The 24,710-nt window shown below is 35.8% G+C and overlaps 1 protein-coding gene across 2 annotated transcripts in view; it reads right to left on the bottom strand.

Moving 5' to 3' along the window:
* LOC121410067 (ectopic P granules protein 5 homolog) overlaps positions 1-24,710 on the bottom strand; it is a 135,966-nt gene that overhangs the window by 29,179 nt on the left and 82,077 nt on the right. For both annotated transcript variants that reach the window (XM_041601921.1, XM_041601922.1), the window contains exons 31-40: positions 21,903-22,068; positions 20,743-20,937; positions 19,682-19,901; positions 14,146-14,291; positions 12,909-13,107; positions 11,591-11,669; positions 10,997-11,109; positions 9,456-9,631; positions 5,900-6,085; positions 4,322-4,473 (exon numbers count right to left, since the gene is read on the bottom strand). In XM_041601921.1, coding sequence (XP_041457855.1) covers positions 4,322-4,473; positions 5,900-6,085; positions 9,456-9,631; positions 10,997-11,109; positions 11,591-11,669; positions 12,909-13,107; positions 14,146-14,291; positions 19,682-19,901; positions 20,743-20,937; positions 21,903-22,068 — 1,632 coding nt within the window. The remainder of the gene's footprint in view (positions 1-4,321; positions 4,474-5,899; positions 6,086-9,455; positions 9,632-10,996; positions 11,110-11,590; positions 11,670-12,908; positions 13,108-14,145; positions 14,292-19,681; positions 19,902-20,742; positions 20,938-21,902; positions 22,069-24,710) is intronic.

Here is a 24,710-nt window from a genome sequence, read left to right as displayed (position 1 = left end):
TTTTTGGCTAATGCTTTGCGCTCGCATCAATTACAATTAAGAAGGTACTCTTTCTCTTCTTCTTGGTTACAAAAAGTGCTTAATATGTCCGGTGTGTTGGCTCTGTTGATAGAGCGTCCTTCTCACAACCGGGAGGTGGGGGTTCTAACCCCGGCCGCGTCAGACCAAAAAAAGTTAAAAGATGGGAGTTGCTGCTACCCTGTTTGGCGTTCAACGGTTAAAGAGATAGAGCCTCGTCGATCCCGCGCTGCACAGCTGCTGCCAGGCCCACGATCAAGTAGGCAAAGCAAATTTTCAGAGTATTTCATTTGATGTCTATTTTGAACAATAAAATAGGGATTTTTTTCATTTCAGGTTGGAATATCTCAAATTTTCAGCTCGTGCCTTGCGCTCACATCAATTATTGTTTAGTAAGGTACTCATCCTGTTCTTGGTTACAAAAATTGGTTACAATGTTCAGTTTCTAGGTTGGAATATCAAAAATATTTAGCTCGTACTGAGCATTCACATTATTTGATTGGTGAGATATGTATCCTATTAATGTCACTAAATACAGTCCTTACCAGCTTCTTTTTCTGGTCAGTATATATATAAATAAAAACAAGTGGAATGCCTCTGGCCGTCTCACCTGCATCATGCGGTTCAATATAGCAGCAGTGCTGACTTTGAATACTACTCTAACTCGCACAAGATGTTCAGTGATACATGGTTACTCTTATGTCCACTTTTTATGAACTAGACCAATAAACTTACAGAGATATGATGGTTATTCAACAAAAAAACCCAACATGGCCAAAGTTCATTGACCTTACATGACTTTTGATCTTGATCATGTGACCTGAAACTCGAACAGGATTTTCAGTGATACTTGATTACTCTTATGTACAAGTTTCATGAATCAGATCCATAAACTTTCAAAGTTATGATGGTAATTCAACAGATACACCCAATTCGGCCAAAGTTCATTGACCTTTGACCTTGGTCATGTGACCTGAAACGCGCACAGGATGTTCAGTGATACTTGATTACTCCAATGTCCAAGTTTAATGAACTAGACCAATAAATTTTCAAAGTTATAATGGTAATTCAACAGATACCCCTGATTCGGCCAAAGTTCATTGACCCTAAATGACCTTTGACCTTAATCATGAGACCTGAAACTTGCACAAAATTTTCAGTGATGCTTGATTACTATTATGTTCAAGTTTCATGAATCAGATCCATAAACTTTCAAAGTTATGATGGGAATTCAACAGATATCCCCAATTCGGCCAAAGTTCATTGACCCTAAATGACCTTTGACCTTGGTCATGTGACGTGAAACTCAAGCAAGATATTCAGTGATACTTGATTAACCTTATGTCCAAGTTTCATAAACTAGGTCCATATATTTTCTAAGTTATGATGACATTTCAAAAACTTAACCTCAGGTTAAGATTTCGATGTTGATTCCTCCAACATGGTCTAAGTTCATTGACCCTAAATAACCTTTGACCTTGGTCATGTGACATGAAACTCTAATAGGATGTTCAGTAATACTTGATTAACCTTATGGCCAAGTTTTATTAACTAGGTCCATATACTATCTAAGTTATGACGTCATTTCAAAAACTTAACCTCAGGTTAAGATTTGATGTTGACGCCGCCGCCGTCGGAAAAGCGGCGCCTATAGTCTCACTTTGCTTCACAGGTGAGACAAAAATTATAACATTTGATAACATGATAACAAAAACTGCTCAGAATGTTTGATTTTCAGGTCTTATAAGTACATGAAATGTCCAACAGTTTGTAATATAGAATGATTAAGTACGTCGAACAACTTCTTTATATGTATAAGTACATCCAGACATTTTCTTTCCAAGACGGAAAAGTCAAAATTTTAACGCAAGTTTAAGTGCTAATTCTGGCGTTTTTTTTTCTGAAACTGTATTGAGAGCAGGCTAGTAAGCTATTGGACATTAAAAAACTATACAATCTATTATTACCAACTCTATTGATGATCTTGGAAAAACTTGTTAGAATAGATATATGTCTATAATTGCTCATTCATGATTAATCATCATTTTCATATCTACGTATAATCTTTGCAAGTTTCATTTTGCTTGGAAAAACCATACGGTTCATTGATCTTTGTTCGTTGGTCATTTGACCTGAAATGCACACAGGATGTTCAGTGATACTTGATTACGCTTATGTCCAAGTTTTATGAACTAGACCAATAAACTTTCAAAGTTATGATGGCAATTCAACAAATACTCCCAATTTGGCCAAAGTTCATTGACCCTAAATGACCTTTGACCTTAATCATGTGACCTGAAACTTGCACAGAATGTTCAGTGATAATTAATTACTATTATGTCCAAGTTTTATGAATCAGATCCATAAACTTTAAAAGTTATGATGGTAATTCAACATATACCCCCAATTTGGCCAAAGTTCATTGACCCTAAATGACCTTTGACCTTGGTCATGTGACGTGAAACTCAAGCAGGAATTTCAGTACCGGTAATACTTGATTAACCTAATGTCCAATTTTCATGAACTAGGTCCATATATTTTCTATATTATGCTGTCATTTCAAAAACTTAACCTTAGGCTAAGATTTTGATGTTGATTCCCCCAACATGGTCTAAGTTCACTGACCCTAAATGACCTTTGACCTTGGTCATGTGACCTGAAACTGAGGCAGAATGTTCACTTAGGGCTGTCATTTCAAAAACTTAACCTTAGGTTAAGATTTGGTGTTGACGCTGCTGCCATCGTCGGAAAAATGGCGCCTATAGTCTCACTCTGCTATGCAGGTGAGACAAAAATTGAATTAAAAGCATTTGTGATATCAATAGGTTGTTCATATACTTTATTTTAATAATATATCTGTAAAGTGTAGAGATGTCGTTCCGATGTACTAACTGCTATACATTTATAAAAGCGGAATATCATTATTATTATTATCATTATTTTCATAAGTAAATCTACTTGTAGGACAAGAGATTTTACATTGACCATTGATATAATTAATTACTTTCCATGGTGTGGATATCACACATTTTGTTATCTAGCTTTCTTCTGGGGCCCGTTGCATAAAACTTTTTACCTGAGAAAACTCAGGTTGTTTTTACCAGAGTTTTTGCCCTGTGTTAAAGTCAATGGCAGAAATCAGACTAACCTTAGTTTCCAGTTTTTACCAGAGTTTTCTCAGGTAAAAAGTTTCATGCAACAGGCCCCTGTAATGTTTTCTGCAACAATCTAATAAGAGATCTCAATTTAATACAATATTTTGTTATATTTATTGATATTATTAATGGTAGGATATTTCATACTTCAATTTTCTTTAATTCAAGTCACTTATTTTCATCTTTTTTATTTTTTCTTCTTCCTCACATCATTTTCCCCTCTCTGTTTATGCATTCATCTGCCTATGAATACCACCCTACCATTTTTCCACTCTGTTCTTCAATTTCCCAGACTATTTTATCACTCTTTTTATATATTTGCTTTTCACTATCCCTCTTCTTTCCCCTTTTTCTCATATGTTGTGAGGGAAAATACATTGAGCCTTAGCAATTGGGCACTAAAAAACAGGTTGAGATGAATTATATGTTTAACATGTAGTCCAGGTGATGATGATGATGATGAATGTGATGACATATACTACGATACATAAGTTGTGAATACAAATGAACCTAATATTGTCCAGCAAAACATTAATGATTCATTAAAATTATGGTTTTACTGCCTTCGGTCAATTTGAAAGATTTAGTCCCTTCTGATGGGCTGCTCAACTTCAGCAAGCAAGTTGATCTGGGGATGATTACCTATCTACAACACTAGTTTAAATGAAAACTTTCTACAAAAAACAGGATTGGGTTCATAATGAGCTCCTTCAGCACAGAGTAGGGCCAGCTAGCTTGCCTAAATAAAGCTTGCCCTGAACTAAAGCAAGCATGTCTAAGTCTTCTGCCAAATTTCCCAGGCCTGGACAGAAAGCCCCATTTCTCCATGATCTCTTGATAAAATTCCAATGAAAAGCCATAAAAAAAAAACTTTTTTGAGCGAGACATACATAAAACTTGATGCAAAGCACTGCCGCCACGTAAAGAAAAGCTGAGTGCCTCCTCAGATTTAAGTAATTTTAAAGCTGTGTTGAGATATATAGCTCATCTTAATTTCTAATTACTCTGAAATTCTTTTATGTGAAATGCTAAGCACTTGGAATATGCCATCCCTCTGAAGACTTATTGTGTAATTGACTTGATATTTTTCAGCTTCAGAAGAGACAAAATGACAAAATGTACATAAAGTGCATGAATGTTAAACTTACTTTAATATTGAGCCAACAGAGTGTTCCTCCAACACAAATCGTGGATTACTCTTCCTGAGCTGCCACATGGTGGCACTATGATAGCAGCTTTCATCTATAAGGTACCAATGTAACTCATGTGCTCCGGCAATAACAACCTTTATATTGCGTCCCTACAAATATTAAACATTGAATATCAAATGAGTTCAGCTAAAACTTTTATTACAAAAATCTCTGATTTCATAGCTTATAATATACATGTACTTTATCAGAACATACCAGCAACTAAAAGTCCCACATTCCAGCACTCAGACCCAAGTAAGATGCTTCCTAAACTAATTTTTTTTTAAATGACTAAAATAATCAACTTTGTATTAAACAAAATATATTTCCTAACCATAATCAATCAAATTCAAAGCAGGAGTAGCATGTCTCACCTCAAATTCCTATCCAAACTACTCATTGTCTACATATCTTATCAAAAAAAGGCCACCATATCATGAAATACATGTATTTGTCACCCCAGAAGGCACTTAGCAATTATGAACATACAAGTCACATCATCAATGATGAATTGCATGGAGATTACTAATGCAACTGCTACAGAAAAATTTACATCAAATAAATGGGAATCACAATTAACAAGAGACTAAACCAACAGATAAGGACAAGAGAGCAGAGAAAATGAAAATGCAAAATCCAGATTCCATATTTTTATTCATTGGCATAAGGTTTGAACTTGAATGCAAATATTGTGAGAAAAATACACTTTGCAAAGAATGAATATATTGACATGAATTCTGCTGCTCTCATTTGTTTTATCAAACATTGAAATAAGAAAAAAAATAGAAATTTGATGTGTCCAAAGAACACAGATGCCCGCGTTTAACCCGATTAGATAGTCATTCAATATGATTGAACTTAACATCATGCAGAAACCAATATGCATTTATATAAGGAACAAATTCAGAACTTTGAACCAACTCGCATATACAATGAGCTGTGACCTTTGACCTGTGGAATCCGAATTCTAACTTAGCCTGCATTTTGATGTCATCTACCTACACACCCCAATTTTTTAAAATCTGTTGAATATTTCATAAGTTATCATGCGGAAACGAACTTGCATATATGAGCTGTGACCTTTGACCTGCGGACTCCGAATTCAAATTTAGCCTGTATTTTGGTGTCATCGACCTAAACACCAAAAAAAAATTTAATCTGTTGAATATTTCATAAGCTATCATGCGGAAACCAACTTGCATATTTAATGAGCTTTGACCTGCAGACTCCAAATTCAAACTAAGCCTGTATTTTGGTTTTATCTAACTGCACACCAAATATTTAATCCATTACATATTTTTCAAGTTATTGCACGGGAACATTGTGGGGGATGGACGGAAGGACGGACAGACGGACAGTGGCAACGCTTAATGCTCCCTCCGGACTTCATCTGCGGGGGGCATAAAAAGTACTGGAATCTTATTGTATCTGACTGACGGGGGTGTTCCAGAATCTGTGACTCATACCTAAAAAGTTGATCAGCCAAGATCACTTTACACAAGACTCGCATGAAAATTTCCTCCACTTTTTACCAACCTGTGATTGCATGATATGTGGTGAGTTGCTAAAGATGATGAGCATACTAAGTAGTGCTGACAGAAAGAGATTAGCAGTCTGTATGTCACCCCTTGCGATTATACACTCTAGTATACCTGTCCATTGGATACGATGGAAGATAGATGCCAAGAAAAGAACACAACTCTCCTGTCCTTCTTCATACATCTATCATCAATCAAATAAAACAAATAATGTACATTGGAGATAGTTAAGATATTAATACATCTATCATCAATCAAATAAAACAATGTACATTGGAGTTAAGACATTAATACTTTAACTTTTTAACATAAGTGTAAAAAGTCCAAATGATTCCTAGTACCCAACTGAAAACAAAACTGTGGAAAAAATGGTAATATCTACTACATTAATTGACCTAGTACATACACTGTGCAATTTAACAGAGATCATCTACATGCCACATCACTTCCTCTTATTACAAAACCAAAAGTCTTTTGGAGCCTTGACCAGCGAGTTTGCATCATATGCAATTAAGCACTCTCAAATGAGTGTCATAATTTCAAACATTGTTGAATACCAGTTCGCATTCATGAGTGTGATACAATACTACAGCGCGTCCCAAAAAAAACTATACACTTTTGAAATGGCCGCCAAATAAAAAATCTAGCTCTTTGGGGAAAAAGACTCTCATATATGGATAGCCAATGAAGTCAACTTTCAAATGACACCAAAAAGTTGGAAAAATATTAATGCTTGAGCGAGCACTGCTCACTGAAACAAAGGGTATGAAAATTAGGGTGGGCTGGAATTAGCCTTCCAATTTATTTCAGTTGTTGAGAGGCAAATCATTTCGAACTTGCAAAGTTAAGGGCGTTGTGATAAATTAATGATCAACCTTGATCAGTTTTGATAGCTTAAGCAAATTTTTTAAGTTATTAAATTGAACTTTTATGCATGAGTGAACACAAATTACACTTTTGGAGCAGCATTTCAGCTTTATCATTTGGATATCTTTTGGGGCAGCATTTCAACTTTATCATGGCGATCTCAGCAATGTGTTCATGGGAGTCGGCCAGTCGGGAGAATAGGGGGTGAGATAGGGCTTAAGTGGGAGAAGTAGGTTGATGGAATAAGGGTCAACAGAACATTCAGCCCCCGCCCCCTCCCTCTTTCCCACCCTCCCCTCCTGTTGAGAGACTGATGGCTATTCTTATGTACGCGTGAAGTCCAGAGCAGAATGTTGGTTTAATGATTAATTCTGAATTAGGGCATCAACTTTTTCCTATCAATCATTCAATCAACAATTTATCAGTAAATTAACTCATTCAATGTGCAATGTGATCAATAAAACATTCATTTTTTTTCCAATAAATTATTTCATTAATCATCATAATCATTAATTTTTTTTGGCAATCATTCAAACTGACCATCAGCCACCGGTCACTTGGCAGTTAAGTTTTGAAAAGGCTACAATCCGGGAGATGAGACAGAGAGAGAGAGGGGGGGGGGCTGGAAAATGGAGGTGAAGAGGGGAGGGTACCTATGACTTTTAATTTGTAAAAGGACAAAAAGAAGAGGAATGCCCTTTTAACCAATCTTAGCATACCTCGCCTTCTTGCTTGTAACAGGTACATGTACCATCACATTACTCTGACTCTCATGAACACACTTCTGATGTCCACAAGATGAATATGCTACACTAAAATTGCATTCCTGTTCACTCATGCAGTACATTTCAATTGAGTAATTCATGAAATTTGCCTATTAAAACCAAAACTTATCTCACTCATGAATAGCAGAACACCCTTAGCTTTGTAAGTTCCAAAGGACTAACCTCTCAAAAAACTGTATGGCTAATTCCTGCCCAGCCTAGCCAAGCTTAGTCTCCCAGGAGGAGAGAAGTGGGGGGAGGGGGTGAGATGGAGGGAGGGGTTGCTAAATGTTCTGTTGACCTTAAGCCCATCAACTTACTTCACCTACCTAAGTCATATTACCCCTCTTCTCCTGACTGTCATGAACACATTGTTAGATCCACATGATCCACATGATAAAGCTGCACTAAAAATTGCAATTCATGATCACTCATGCATTAAATTTCAATTTAATAACGTATGAAATTTTCACAAACAACAAACTGATAACATCTGATCTTTAACTCACCAAATAACCTTCAACTTTGCAAGTACCAAACAAAACATCTGAAAGAAATTGGAAGGCTAATTCCAGCCCACCCTTATTTGCATACCCTCTGTTTCAGTGGGCAGTGCTCGCTCAAGCATGAATAATTTTCCAACTTTTTGGTGTCATTTGAAAGTTGACTTTATTGGCTTTCCATATCTATAAGTCTTTTCCCCAAAGTGCTACATTTTTTATTTGGCAGCCATTTCAAAAGTGTATAGTTTTTTTTGGGACGCACTGTAGTGTACCACAAGAGGCATTGTGATAGATAGGACCACTTCCAGTAGGATACTCACTGGTTTGTATGATACCCTGCTACATTACTGCATGAGGGTTTGCAGGAATACGATGGACACTCATTGGACCATGTGATACACTGCTTTAGTACTGCAAAAAAAATTATGCAGGAATAGGTCTATTCCAATTAGGATGTTCTCTTGTCCGTGTGACACACTGCTGCAGTACCACAAAAGGATATGCAGGAATAGGACCATTCCAATTAGGATACTTGAGGTCTGTGTGATACACTGCTGCAGTTCCACAATAGGGTTTGCAGGAATAGGACCACTCCAATGAGGATATTCACTGAGCCTTATGATACACTGCTACAGTACCCCAAGAGGGTTTGCAGGAATAGGACCACTCCAATGAGGATAAACATTGGTCCATGTGATACACTGCTACAGTTTCACAAGAGGACTGAAACTAGAACAATTTAAATTAGGATTAAGTTGAGGGTTTAGCCACAAACTTTTTTTTTATTTGGGATGATTCGTGGAATGTTAGCTTTAGTATAGTCACTACAGGTTGACTCCATTTTTTTACTCAGAATGTGTGGTAAGAAAGGGAACATATTGCAGTGAGAAACAGCAGCACTCAAAAGACTCTGAGGTTCATAAATTGGTACTATTGAGTATTCCAAGTCTGTGGAATCTAAGACAACTGGCAGGTATTCTATATGCACCAAGGATGTGCATGTTAGTTGAGATCCTTACCAATGTACAGCAGGATCCTTCCTTTACATCCGATATTGTAGGTTAAAGCATAGATTTAGGGCAAAAAAAAATCAGCTGAAATATGTAATTCGGTTTGGTGATGCCATAGGTCATGAGATGACTTCTGCTTTGTCAGATTGCACAGTAAATGTCCCATGGAAAAGAATAAATCATTTGGGAGATCTCAAGGTGTGAATAACAGTGTTACACACAGAAATGGGACTCACAATGAAGGAAAGACTATAATGTCTTGTGATCTGTTTCAAATTAAAGAGTTCTTTACTGGTTATATAAATAGAGTAGGTTAAATCTACTGCAGACTGGAAAATTTAGTGCTTGTCAGGACATTTTTTTATGCAACTTAAGGAATTTTAGTAAACAAAAGCAGAACAACGACCTACCTTAACCATGGATTGCATACAATAAACATCAGGAAAGAATTCAGTCCAAGGTAGACTAGTCATTGCCCTATGGTATGTATACAGAATGTCTTCTCTTACTCCTTTCTTCACCATACATCGTACATAGTAAGACCAGAACAAAGAGAGTACATTGGATGTTGCTGGATGCTGGGCATCTGGGTTTTCATTAAAAATGTAAAAAGATTACTTCAATTACACTCTCAAAGGGCTAAACATTATAATTATATTTTCTTTTAATTCAGGAAAAAAATCATTCATCTTCATCAGTTTAAAGTTGAGGGATAGTGTCCAATGATTTTGCACGTGATCCCACACAATTCTTAAATAGGCAACTAGTTTGAAAACAGTTAGACAGTCTCATTGCTTTATCTGTGGAAAATAGTAAATGGAAAATCTTTGAATGACGAGACGAATGAGTGGTCTCCTCACACAGTCAGTACCAGTGGTGTACAGAGGGTACAAGGGGCATGGGTGTGCTTGCCTCCCCCCAAAAAAAAAAAAAAAAAAATATGTCAAAATCTATCACAACATTGGATTTTTGTAACAAAAATTTTGAAACTTTTGCTTGCTCACTTGCAACTTTTTATCAATTTTGCCCAATATGCCATATCTTGCCCGCTTAAAATTTTTGGTTTAATACACCAGTCCACTAAGTCTCAGGCCGATCTATGATTGCTCCTATCAAAACTACGATCAATGATTAGTAAATATGCATTTAAGTCACTATTGTCAGATTTTTTTTTTTTGAGGGGGGTTCAGCAAAGTGATATTATGCTAAGAGTTTTGCCAATTTTCACAAAGTATACCAACCATGCACAGAGGAACAAATAAATTCAAAATAAGTTTATATCTTTCCACTAATGCATGACTTTTTCTCCTACAACAAAGTCAGTTTAAAAACTGAAAACTAAGCCCTAAAATTGTTTTTGGCCAATATCATACATGTATTCAGTATTTTTTCCCTTCTTTTATTGCTCTAACAGTGTCCAATAGCTTGATAGCAAGGACTAAAAATGTGCACTCTAAGAAGTATCCATTATTTGCTTTGTAAATAGTTTGTATTTTTTCATGTTGTCATTTTTCATCTGGATGGAAGATTCTACAAGGCATTTGTCAAGCTGTTTTTGCTGTTTACAGCTTCTACAATTAAAAAAAGGATGAATTTGTTGTTCCTCCAACCATTCAAATCCCTCCATGAGATATCTATATCTAATAGCTTCGAATTGCTAAGGGACGTTTTACGACAAGGAAACTGTAGCACAATAGTCATTTTATTACATAATGGAAAATTTAGATTATTTTCAAATTCCGACTATGATATTTGAAAAAAATCTATCACCATGGAGAGAAAAGAATCATATATAGAAAAATGCTTCTTACTCTTAATTGTTCATGAATCTATTACTATTATATTTGTACTTTTCTCTTTCGTTCTTTCTTTCACTGCACCTTGGGCACTCTGCAGAGTGGATTCGACGCATTACAAATCACATATATTATTATTAAGAAATTGAACTTACTATGAAAGAGAGCCTGTATGAAGCTAGTAGTCTCAATAAATAGTGTCACCATGACCAAAGCACTGTCCACATCTCCTTCCATCCAAGCTGGTACAACATCAAATTGTCCAGGCCTTTGAAATATAATGAAACATAGTTCATTTTCATAATTTCACAGACTGGAGGAAAATGGGAATGATGGTAATGGAGCTTAGCAGGCTAAAAATAATTGTTATTTTTCAGGGCTTTCTCATTGGGGCGATTGCAGAATTTTGAGGGCTATTTCTTTCATTTCATGGACTACATCTTAGGGGCAACAAACAATTATTCAGCAAATGCAATTATTATTATTCTGCCGTACTTAGTATATTTTCTTAATAATCTTGATTATTGTTTGTGACAGATCCTAGGGCGACTAGAAAAAATGGTTGCCCAAAAGCATGCATTTTGAGGGAACTTTAGGGGCAATTTGGGCAGTAATGAGGGCGAAATCGCCCATCGCCCTCATGTAATACACTGAAGCTTCGAATGAGAGATCACTGAAATCCATCCTAAAGATATAAATATACTATAAAAAATAGTTTTTTTGATTTGGTTGCCAGTCTATGTGCTTACCTTGTTGATGATGCAGCTTCTGCTGATCCAACCCATGGTGCAAACAAAGATAGCACTAATTCCCACAGCTTCCTAATACCTAAGTATAAACAAATATCAAACAGTCAAAGTCAAGGTATTTAGGTCCAGAACGGAGAGTATAAAGTTGAGGTTCTGCCATGTGTAAGCTAGATACGATCTGTTACTCTCAAAGTCTGATGTACCAAGAGAACTTTGAAGTTGAGGTCCTACCATGTGTAAGCTAGATACTAATTGTTACTTTCAAAGTCTGATGTAAAGTACCAAGAGAACTTTTTCAGCAATTTGAGGTACATGTATTTGGTCTTCAGAATAAACTCAAACATTGCACCAAAATCTTCTCACATTTCAGATTAACAGAAAATATGTTGAGGGGCTTTCCAGGCTGAATAGGGTTAACCATAGATGTCATGATCCCCTAATTTACTTGGATAATCCCTACTACAAGATGCACATATGTGCCAAGTTTGAGCTTAACTGATCAAACAATTCTTTGTTTCATCACAAGAATGAACCTTTTTTCATGTTAACAATGAACACTGTGAACTAGGATATTTGACCTTGTAACCCCAAAATTTGTTCAGATCACGATCACTCAGAAAGGTATAAAGGAGCCAAGTTTGAAGATGATAGCTATAATGGTTCTATTTATCTGTAGTTTTTATTTTCAAGCAAATAATGAGCTCTTTTTAATACCATTAACATTGTGACCCCTGAAAGTAATTACATTCATTTCTCTGATATGGATGCATGATACAAATTTGAAGGAAAAATGAATAAGGGGGTGAGGGGGGGGTGGTTATCTATGGAGCAACAGGTGCAAATCAAACAAGTAAAAAATGAAGTTAGTGTACAGCGCTGCCATAGAGAGTGACATTATTTGTTTGGCGTAACCTTGATCTGGGAGTTGAAAAGTGAACCCGCAGGAAATAATGGACAGGAAACTTTATCATAATTATCATATTAGGTGGATGATCTGAGAAAAGTCAAAGAGGAAGTACCTAGGAAAGATATCACTATGTAAGTTGGAAGCCATGGAAAGAGACTGAGCTACACAGCTTAAATGTGAAATATGAAAATATAAAAATAAAGTTTGAGCCAGTATAAAACAATAAAAAAAAAAAAAAAATGAAAAGTAAGAAAAGAGAGAAAGAAAGAAAGAAACAAACAAACAAAGTAAGAAATGAGAGAAAGAAAGAAAGAATGAAAGAAAGAAAGAAAGATGACAGAAATGAAAAGAGAGCAAAGTGGACACACAACTTGATAAACAAAAATTATAAATAGTAGCAAAAATTGATACCTTGGTCGATATTTCCATCAGTCTCTTGGAGCCTCTTTGCTTCTTTCAGGACAAAATTGAGAGCAAGATAACCCAGAAAACTAGAAAGTGTTGGCATGTAATCTTTCCAATGACTGTAAAGACCAAACCGAAGAAGATCTTGCTTGCTATGTCTTTGATTAGAGAAGTAATTACCCATCCATACCACGCTTTCTTCAAGCTATTAAATAAAGAAATTAGAGTGAGAGTAATTACTCATTCACATCAAGCTTTCTTCAAGCTTAAAAATAAATTAAAAGCACCATCAACAGGTAGAAAAAAGTAAAATATGTTCAAATTAATATGGCACACTTATGCTCAATTTATTGATTTTTATCAAATATATTCAATTAACTTACAGGTGCATGGGCCTAAAAATTGTTTCTTCAGCATACAGAGAGAAAAAAAAGTCATCAAAGTGTGATGAACAAATGAAAGGAATGCAATGCATACAACAAAAGTACAAAGTGAAATATATACAGGTGATAGATTAATGTACATGTGTTACCCTTTCTTGAAACAATAAAAAATGATTATTTTTTTTGTTTTTCATCCCCTATTCTCCTGTTTACACCAATAAACTATGACTTATTGGTCATTTTGTGATGGAGATTCATATTCCATTTCAGTCATGCATGTATGCATCACGTCACACCCTCATTGCAGAATTTGCCGACGCAGCTAATGGTTTTGCTATGGTCCTATACCCCTTAACAAAATTCTTGTTGGAGGAACCAAGATATTTCATTCCCAAGCGCTATCAACCCTGAATCGCCCGATAATCCCTCTTATGTAACGTTTCTCCTCTGCAGGCGCAAGCCAGAGGGTTAACTGCTATGATATTACTTAAGAGCAGCTCTGCCTGTAATAGGCCTTTCGGAATAAAATTATTGTATTTGATATCTAATCAAGTTTTCAAAGGCATATTGTATTTTTAAATCCAATGTTATTCTGTTTTCAGTTTTGAACGAAGAAAATTGGCCATGAAATAATGAAACTATTAAAGAGAAATAAAAATAACTGCATGCGATGGAGAGCAGGTTTGCTTGAATTGATGTGCTGCATATGTAATTGCGGTTTAGTTTTTATTTCGGACACATCGAGGTCAAGAAACACAAGTTTAGATACTTAAATAACTGGCCCGGGGTGATGATATTTTCCATGTTTCGTAATCAGGGTTTGTTTTCTACAACGATTTCACATCGTGTGTATGACTTACCTCACCAACTGAGAGAAGGGTTTCTTCTTGTACAAGTTTCTCAATCTGTTTTGGTCCAATATCTCCAAACTGTGGAAGTATATGACAGTTCAGTGTCTTTAAGACATCCTCCAGGATTTTCAGCTTCAAGTTCTTTTCTTCCATACCTGAAGAAAAATAAAATGTTAAAATCCCACAAAGCAAATATTCTATTAATATATTATTTTCACAGGCGGATCGAGTGGGAAGGAGGGCACAGCCACCCGTGCCCCCCTTTGAGAGCCATAATCAAAATTTGTAATGCAAATATAATATTTTTACCTAAGTGTGCCCCCCCCCCTTTAAAAATCTTGGATCTGCCACTGAATATTTTGGTAATAGGATTTAAAAAAAAAACTATTGCATAAAACTATTCCCATAGGGTTTCAAAAAGTTCCTAAATTTCAGCATATAATATTTATAGGAACTATTTTAGAATTTTGGATGTATAAACCAATGTTTGAAAATAAATGAGGATCGGTATAGAGAGAATCTTGGTACATCCAGTGTTGTAGCATGCTACAACACTCTGGATGTACCAAGCAAGTGCATACAATGTACACTGAATGCACAATATATTGTGAAGGTACAATGTACACTGAATGTGCAATGTATCCTGAATGTACAATGCATCCTGAATGTACGATGTATCCTGAATGTACGATGTACCCTGAATGTACGATGTATCCTGAATGTACAATGTACCATGAATGTACAATGTACCCTGAATGTACAATGTACCCTGAATGTACAATGTACCCTAAATGTACAATGTACACTGAATGTACAATGAATCCTGAATGTACAATGTACCCTGAATGTACGATGTATCCTGAATGTACAATGTACCCTGAATGTACGATGTATCCTGAATGTACAATGTACCCTAAATGTACAATGTACCCTGAATGTACAATGTATCCTGAATGTACGATGTATCCTGAATGTACAATGTACCCTGAATGTACGATGTATCCTGAATGTACAATGTATCCTGAATGTACAATGTACCCTGAATGTACAATGTATCCTGAATATACAATGTACCCTGAATGTACGATGTATCCTGAATGTACAATGTATCCTGAATGTACAATGTACCCTAAATGTACAATGTACCCTGATGTACGATGTATCCTGAATGTACGATGTACCCTAAATGTACGATGTATCCTGAATGTACAATGTATCCTGAATGTACAATGTACCCTAAATGTACATTGTACCCTGAATGTACAATGTATCCTGAATGTACAATGTATCCTGAATATACAATGTACCCTGAATGTACAATGTATCCTGAATGTACAATGTATCCTGAATATACAATGTACCCTGAATGTACGATGTATCCTGAATGTACAATGTATCCTGAATGTACAATGTATCCTGAATATACAATGTACCCTGAATGTACGATGTATCCTGAATGTACAATGTATCCTGAATGTACAATGTATCCTGAATGTACAATGTACCCTGAATGTACAATGTATCCTGAATATACAATGTACCCTGAATGTACGATGTATCCTGAATGTACAATGTACCCTGATGTACAATGTACCCTGAATGTACAATGTACCCTGAATGTACAATGTACCCTAAATGTACAATGTACACTGAATGTACAATGAATCCTGAATGTACAATGTACCCTGAATGTACGATGTATCCTGAATGTACAATGTACCCTGAATGTACAATGTACCCTGAATGTACAATGTACCCTAAATGTACAATGTACCCTGAATGTACAATGTACACTGAATGTACAATGAATCCTGAATGTACAATGTACCCTGAATGTACGATGTATCCTGAATGTACAATGTATCCTGAATGTACAATGTACCCTGAATGTACAATGTATCCTGAATATACAATGTACCCTGAATGTACGATGTATCCTGAATGTACAATGTATCCTGAATGTACAATGTACCCTAAATGTACAATGTACCCTGATGTACGATGTATCCTGAATGTACGATGTACCCTAAATGTACGATGTATCCTGAATGTACAATGTATCCTGAATGTACAATGTACCCTAAATGTACATTGTACCCTGAATGTACGATGTATCCTGAATGTACAATGTATCCTGAATATACAATGTACCCTGAATGTACAATGTACCCTGATGTACGATGTATCCTGAATGTACGATGTACCCTAAATGTACGATGTATCCTGAATGTACAATGTATCCTGAATGTACGATGTACCCTAAATGTACGATGTATCCTGAATGTACAATGTATCCTGAATGTACAATGTATCCTGAATATACAATGTACCCTGAATGTACGATGTATCCTGAATGTACAATGTATCCTGAATGTACAATGTATCCTGAATATACAATGTACCCTGAATGTACGATGTATCCTGAATGTACAATGTATCCTGAATGTACAATGTATCCTGAATGTACAATGTACCCTGAATGTACAATGTATCCTGAATATACAATGTACCCTGAATGTACGATGTATCCTGAATGTACAATGTACCCTGATGTACAATGTACCCTAAATGTATAATGTATCCTGAATGTACGATGTATCCTGAATGTGAATGTATCCTGAATGTACAATGTACCCTGATGTACGATGTATCCTGAATGTACAATGTATCCTGAATGTACGATGTATCCTGAATGTACAATGTATCCTGAATGTACAATGTATCCTGAATGTACAATGTACCCTGATGTACAATGTACCCTGAATGTACGATGTATCCTGAATATACAATGTACCCTGAATGTACGATGTATCCTGAATGTACAATGTATCCTGAATGTACAATGTACCCTGAATATACAATGTACCCTGAATGTACAATGTACCCTGATGTACGATGTATCCTGAATGTACGATGTACCCTAAATGTACGATGTATCCTGAATGTACAATGTATCCTGAATGTACAATGTACCCTAAATGTACGATGTATCCTGAATGTACAATGTATCCTGAATGTACATTGTATCCTGAATATACAATGTACCCTGAATGTACAATGTATCCTGAATGTACAATGTATCCTGAATGTACAATGTATCCTGAATATACAATGTACCCTGAATGTACGATGTATCCTGAATGTACAATGTATCCTGAATGTACAATGTATCCTGAATGTACAATGTACCCTGAATGTACAATGTATCCTGAATATACAATGTACCCTGAATGTACGATGTATCCTGAATGTACAATGTATCCTGAATGTACAATGTACCCTAAATGTACATTGTATCCTGAATGTACAATGTATCCTGAATGTACAATGTATCCTGAATGTACAATGTACCCTGAATGTACAATGTACCCTGATGTACGATGTATCCTGAATGTACGATGTACCCTAAATGTACGATGTATCCTGAATGTACAATGTATCCTGAATGTACGATGTACCCTGAATGTACGATGTATCCTGAATGTACAATGTATCCTGAATGTACATTGTATCCTGAATGTACAATGTACCCTGAATGTACGATGTATCCTGAATGTACAATGTATCCTGAATGTACAATGTATCCTGAATATACAATGTACCCTGAATGTACGATGTATCCTGAATGTACAATGTATCCTGAATGTACAATGTATCCTGAATGTACAATGTACCCTGAATGTACAATGTATCCTGAATATACAATGTACCCTGAATGTACGATGTATCCTGAATGTACAATGTACCCTGATGTACAATGTACCCTAAATGTATAATGTATCCTGAATGTACGATGTATCCTGAATGTGAATGTATCCTGAATGTACAATGTACCCTGATGTACGATGTATCCTGAATGTACAATGTATCCTGAATGTACAATGTATCCTGAATGTACAATGTATCCTGAATGTACAATGTACCCTGATGTACAATGTACCCTGAATGTACGATGTATCCTGAATATACAATGTACCCTGAATGTACGATGTATCCTGAATGTACAATGTATCCTGAATGTACAATGTACCCTGATGTACAATGTACCCTGAATGTACAATGTATCCTGAATGTACAATGTACCCTAAATGTACGATGTATCTTGAATGTACAATGTACCCTAAATGTACATTGTATCCTGAATGTACATGTATCCTGAATGTACAATGTATCCTGAATGTACAATGTACCCTGAATGTACAATGTATCCTGAATGTACAATGTATCCTGAATGTACAATGAATCCTGAATGTACAATGTATCCTGAATGTACGATGTATCCTGAATGTACAATGTATCCTGAATGTACAATGTATCCTGAATGTACAATATACTATGAATGAACAGTGTACATGTACCTTTTTATAGTGTACCGGTATGTATACGAGTTAAACACAACAGAAGGCCATCTTTAAATTAGAGTTTTTCATCCTACATGTAAACTCCTCAAAAGAAGTTTGGAAATCTGACTTTGATCGATAATCCCTCCGCAATTTTAGTAAATGTCAATGTGTAATTAATATCAATGAATAGAGCATTTAATTTTCTTTAAAATGACACCCTACATGATATAATTAGGGTTCACATGGAGGTGCAGAGCATTGAAATATGGGGCAAGGTCAAAATTTAAAAGTTGCAAAATAACACAATATTGAATGTCACTGTTCTTTTTTCAGTGGTGATGATAACAAAAAAACAAACATGCATGGGTATTTCAAACCACGACTCAAACCATGTTATCTCACATAACCATCACTACAGAAGCAGGGGCTTGATTTGAATGGATTTTCATCTCTATTGACACAGACAAAAGAATCATGTTCTCTATTGACCCTGAATGACTATTTCTGCTCATTTTGCAGCTTTTCAGTTCTGACCTCATCCTACACTTTCGAATCTTGCTCTTTTCATGATGGCATGATCTTAACAAGCATGGTATCATTTTAAAGAGAATTAAATGATCTTTTGAATGATATCAAATATGCATTGTGTAAAATTGGGAGTTGGGAGAAATTAATGGCCAAAGTCAGATTTCCAAACTTTTGTTGCTCGCTCTGCAGCTTTTCAATTTTAACCTCATCCAACACTTTTGAATCCTACTCTTTTGTGATGGCATGATCATAACAAGCATGGTATTGTTTTCAAGAAAATTAAATGATCTTTTGAACGATGTCAAATATGCATTGTGTAAAATTGGGAGTTGGGAGAAATTAATGGCCAAACTCAGATGCCAAAAATTTTTTGAGGGGTTTATATTGCGTGTGTTTCAGAGTTTTTGAAGACAAATACAAGCCATGTTTAATCTTAGATTGAGAACAATATTACATCAGCTGCTCCCAAAGGGCAATGATCCATTTAAGATTCTAAATTTTAACAAGCATGTAAATGAAAAAAAAAACAATTATTAATGTTATAGGATACATGCGCCTTCTAAAAAAGGGGGAAAATGGGCTACCTCATTTAATAGCACAAGGGTCATCAGTCATGCATAATATGATAACTTATGATCAGATTTATGAAATTATATAAGTTGAAGATAACTTACCTTTCATGACTATGTGAATAACAAAGGAATAATGCTGAGGGAAATTATAGAGAAAGACGGTCTGTAGATGCGATCTGTAAACTTCATAATGAGGGAGAGGTATAGAGTCTGAATCCTGTCTCCCTCCACAGGCAACCAATGCCTCAGTAATAATGGTGATGAGCTGAGAACAGGTAGAATGTGTGGGATGGTACTGCTCCAACCAATAAGCTATGTCAAACTAATGATAAATGAAATAAAATACATTTCAAGCCTATCAATGCTCAGCAATAAACTCGCTATTTAGCAAACATGTCACAGGCGACGAAACGTCAGGCTCATACAATGAAAGTGGAGGGGCACCTATTGTTTGGCAGAAAAAAAATGTCCCCTCCACTTTCTTTGTCTGAGCCTAGATGTTCCACCGCCTCTGGAACATATTGATAATAATAATAGTCAGTATTTGTATAGCGCATAACACATTATGAATAACATCTCTATGCGCTTCCAAAGGACTTGGATATTATTACCCTGGCTGCAGTTCAAACAGCTTTCACGTGCTCTGCATTTCAAGGCATATATTCCTACCCATTCACCTCACCTGGGTTGAGTGCAGCACAATGTGGATTAATTTCTTGCTGAAGGAAACTACGCCATGACTGGGATTTGAACCCACGACCCTCTGTTTCAAAATCCGGAGACTAATCCACTAGGCCACAACGTTCCACATATAAAATATGAGTAAAAACAAAAATCTTGAAAAAAAGAAATGTGGATAAGTTACTACAGTGAAATGTTGCATGTATACCAATTTCCTAATAAAGGAAATGTCACTTCTGAATTTTAACCTAATCTTTTTTTTTATATTGCACCGAATACATCACCAAGGCATTACCTATGCAGTAAATAGGAAACTTAAATACGTAGGTTTAGTGAGGAATGCTTAGTACATCTTTTATAATTCTTGGCTCATCATTTGTGTGACATTGTTCAAACTTTCGCCTAAAAGTACATGTAGCTGGTTCTCTGATTTTTGTTTCTATTTTTGTTGGATTTTATTTTAAAGAGAAAATAAATCCTACCTTAGTCAGGAGCATAAAAGCAAGATCCTGCATGTTCTTAACTGTAGCCCTAACTACTTCTGTGTACATATGAACAAATGATGAAGGACAGTTGCAAGGAACAAAGTTTGGTGCTAACACACCAGCAAGCTGATGGTTGGTTAGGATCTCAAGGAGAAGTGGTTGGGCTTGCTCAGGATAAGGTCTCACAAATTCCTATGGGAATGAATGGATACAAAAAAAAATCAGTTTTGTCTCACTTACTTTATGATCATGAGCCCTAACTGAGCCAAAGTATTTTGTGAGATCAAATGATGGGGGATCTCGCAGTCCCCCGTTTGAGATATTGGACATCATCCATGCAATCTTGCTAAAAAATTGGCATGCACATTGCCCGCGACCTAATCTACAAGACTATTATTTATTTCAATTGCTTTTTAAAAAATTATGCTAGTTTATGTGTGATACGCAAAATCATACTTTTGCTCTAATTCCCTAATATTCTCAACTTTTGCTCAGACAACTTTTGAGACCACTTTTGCGTCACCCGGGTACGAGATTCCGAATTTACGCAACATTACGTAAGTGCATGTCAGACCAAATATTGCTCAAAAACGCGATTTCATGTACAAATCCAATGCAAATTGTGTATATAGCCAAAATTCATAAATGTATCATTATTTCTACTTTTACTTATTAAACTTAATTAATTTTGCCTTGTTTATGATCAGAATTAAGTCTGGAACGATTTCCATAAAAAACAATAAAAAACAAAGAAATACATAAGAAATTAAAAAACAATAAAATACATAAGAAATCGGTCTTGGTACCAGAATTTTTTTCATTCACAATTTTTAGGAATGCTTGAAAGAATATTTTCACCAAAAACTAGCATTCTAGGAGCTTTATTTAGTGAATCAGAGCAAAAAGTATGATTTCATGAATAAATTAGCATAATTAATCAATATAAAATAAAAATATATGAATTTAGTGAAATTTACCAATGCAACTGCATAGATTACGTCATTCTCTACCATCATGCAAATTTTCGTTGTGATCGCGCAATCCACGGCTGAGATCCATTATGGCAACCCCCCCCCCGGAAATGACAAGAATCAAAAATACCCCCGGAGATTTAGGGTTAAGAATGGTAGAAGATTGAGAAGCTACTTGAAAGTTACCTGCCCTAAAATCTCAATACACGATGTAAAAAACTGTCTGGTAGGAGGATAATGCCTGCAATCATCATTCATCTTGTTGGCAAGGTGATATAGCAAGGCCACACCCACTTGGTTGTGGGTCACCTTCTCTTCCCCAGTAGATAAACGACTCTTATTGATCAAATCACTACAAATGAAATAAAAAAAACATAGTAGTTATGCTGACAAGGTACATACAGATCTTAGTGGTATTAGGTTTTTATTAAATGATTTTATTAATCAAGATGGATTTAAGATTGCATGCAGTAAAAGTCTATAATAATGATACTCAATTCTTATAAAGCGCAAATTACAGTTAAGTCTCTAAGTGCCTCCACTATTACCATATGATATCATCACCATAGTGCATCAATGACAACATTTTATTTCAATTTTATTAATGATTATTGGGATGAAACAAAATTCAAAAATTCTTTTCAGATCTTACAATCAAACAAGAAAAAAACAGTCATCTTCAGGAATGTTACATGGTGGTAGCCATAAACTTACTGAGTAAGGTGAATCTTGTTACGTGGGTTTCAAATTGTTACCTATCAGCCATATCTAGCTAGCTTTATTACATGTACATGTACCTCTGTAGGGTTTCCCCTGGATCATACCCACCAGACAGAATATGCCAGACAATTACTTATATTTAAATGAGCACTCTTTGCATCAATGAACAAGAAACTTGGTTACCTTTCAAGGAAGATCACCCTCTCCCCCCCCCCCCCCCCCCCCCCCCCCCCCCGTAGCCAGACTCTTTGTTATTGTTCTGTTCATAATCTGTTTTATGAATGCTAAAAAAAAGTTAGAAACATATTTCACTATTAAAAGCTGACAAAAGTATCAAAATTTCAGAAGAGGAATTAACATACAGTAGACTCTGCCAAAGTCAATCTCATGTAATTCAAACACTTGTTAAGGTCAAAGTGAAACAATTCAGATTCCCCCCCCCCCCAAAGACTTTCATGTTTATATTCAATGAATAAACAGACTTTTCAACTTTAATTGCCAGAATTGATCAATTTACAGACAACACTCCATGAAAGAAAAAACATGTACTGTAAGTAACGGTGGATTAACCGCACCCCTAACTTTGGACTAAAAAAAAATTCTTCTCACATTTACATGCATATTTGAGGTACAAAGAAACAAAAACTAAGTTTAAGATTTCAAATTATCCAAAGACATTACCGGTATGCAGAAATCTGCTGTTCTTGATCAATTCATCTACAAATGTTAGAAAGAAAGAACGGTCCCGACAATATTGGCCACTAACACACTCACTCACCTCACAGTCACAGTGTACACACACACAGCACTGCCATTACATTGCAAACTACGATACAATACCAGTCATGCCAGTACATCTTATCAAATTATGATCTGTGTCTTTCCCAGCGTAGGAGGAAGAAACATTCACATTTCTTGCATCACAACCTCACAATCACTTTCAAAAATTTGATGTCTTAGCATGAATTTTGGATACGGGATTTCAGGAAGGTTCAAGAAACAAAGAAATTGACATTTTTTCCAGTTGTTTTTTACGGCTTCATGCCGTCTCGTGCGTGATTTACATGGTATCTTATGAAAAGCAAACAGGAAGGAAAAAAACAAGCTGGCGCGAAATGGGACTTTGAATAGCGCCAGCTTAAGTCGCACTACAGTGCGTCCCAGAAAAAACGAAACCGAGATTTAGTGATGATCTATCATAACTTAATCATAAATAAAATAAACAAATGACCTACCAATGTAAAGCTTAGAATCTCTTCTTTTATCTGGTACTACTTAGATTATTCCTCATCCACGCATGAGTGAGCAAAAACAATTCAAAGAAAGGATGCCAAAAACTCATTTGGCGGGGGGTATCTAAATTTCAAAAAGAAAGTCACATGACTAAAAAGTTCAATATCTGCTCTTTTATTTGATACCTTAATCACAAAAAATGGTCAAGAAGTAAAAAAGTTATGATCCCTCGAAACAATGCTTGTATTTCCCTAATTTCAGTAAATAAACGTATTTTCACCCGTTTCCCACAGAAGCTATCGCACGGTAACAAGAGTTAATGCATGGCTGATCGTCAACAAAACGGAGCGTTGAGTGAGTTTGAACGCTAGCCTGTAAAACCTCTTCATTTTATGAAATTATTGAAATTCAAGCCTTATTTCAAATAACCAGAACTTTGTTTTTCCTCGACCTTTTTCTGTAATTGAGGTATCAAATTAAAGAGCAGAAATTGAACTTTTTAACAATGTGGTTTTCTTTTTAAAACCCAGATACGGCCCGCCAAGTGATTTTTTGGAATCCCCTCTTCAAATTGTTTTTGCTCACTCATGCGTGAATGTGAAATAATTTAAGTAATTCCAGATGAAAGAGGAGATTCTAAGCTTTAAAATGGTAGGTCATTAGTCTATTGTATTTGTGATTAAGTTATGATAAATCATCGATAAATCTCGGTTTTCGTTTTTTGTGGGACGCACTGTATAATCATATTACAACTCAATCTCTAAGCTCACTCAACTCTCGCTCAGCGGTGACAAAATATTACTGAGTATGCTTGGCGTCTCTTTTAACTTAGCCAGGGAACTTCACTACTTTGAATCGAGAATAAAGTCAAAAGTATGTGTCATGAAGGTGGGTGCGTTTGTTATGGACAATATTTAATGAAGATCGTAATAATCGCTTCCCATTACCGCGGCTCATACCCCTCTAAACGACATTGCCTGGGCAGCTACGCCCGGCCACTTGATGTCTTGTGAACTGGCAGACATCGTACATGTACAGGAG

This window comes from Lytechinus variegatus, chromosome 3 (assembly GCF_018143015.1).
Source record: "Lytechinus variegatus isolate NC3 chromosome 3, Lvar_3.0, whole genome shotgun sequence".
NCBI lineage: Eukaryota > Metazoa > Echinodermata > Echinoidea > Temnopleuroida > Toxopneustidae > Lytechinus > Lytechinus variegatus.
Note: the sequence above shows the minus strand (reverse complement) of the source record. Positions and strands in the feature narration are given on the sequence as shown.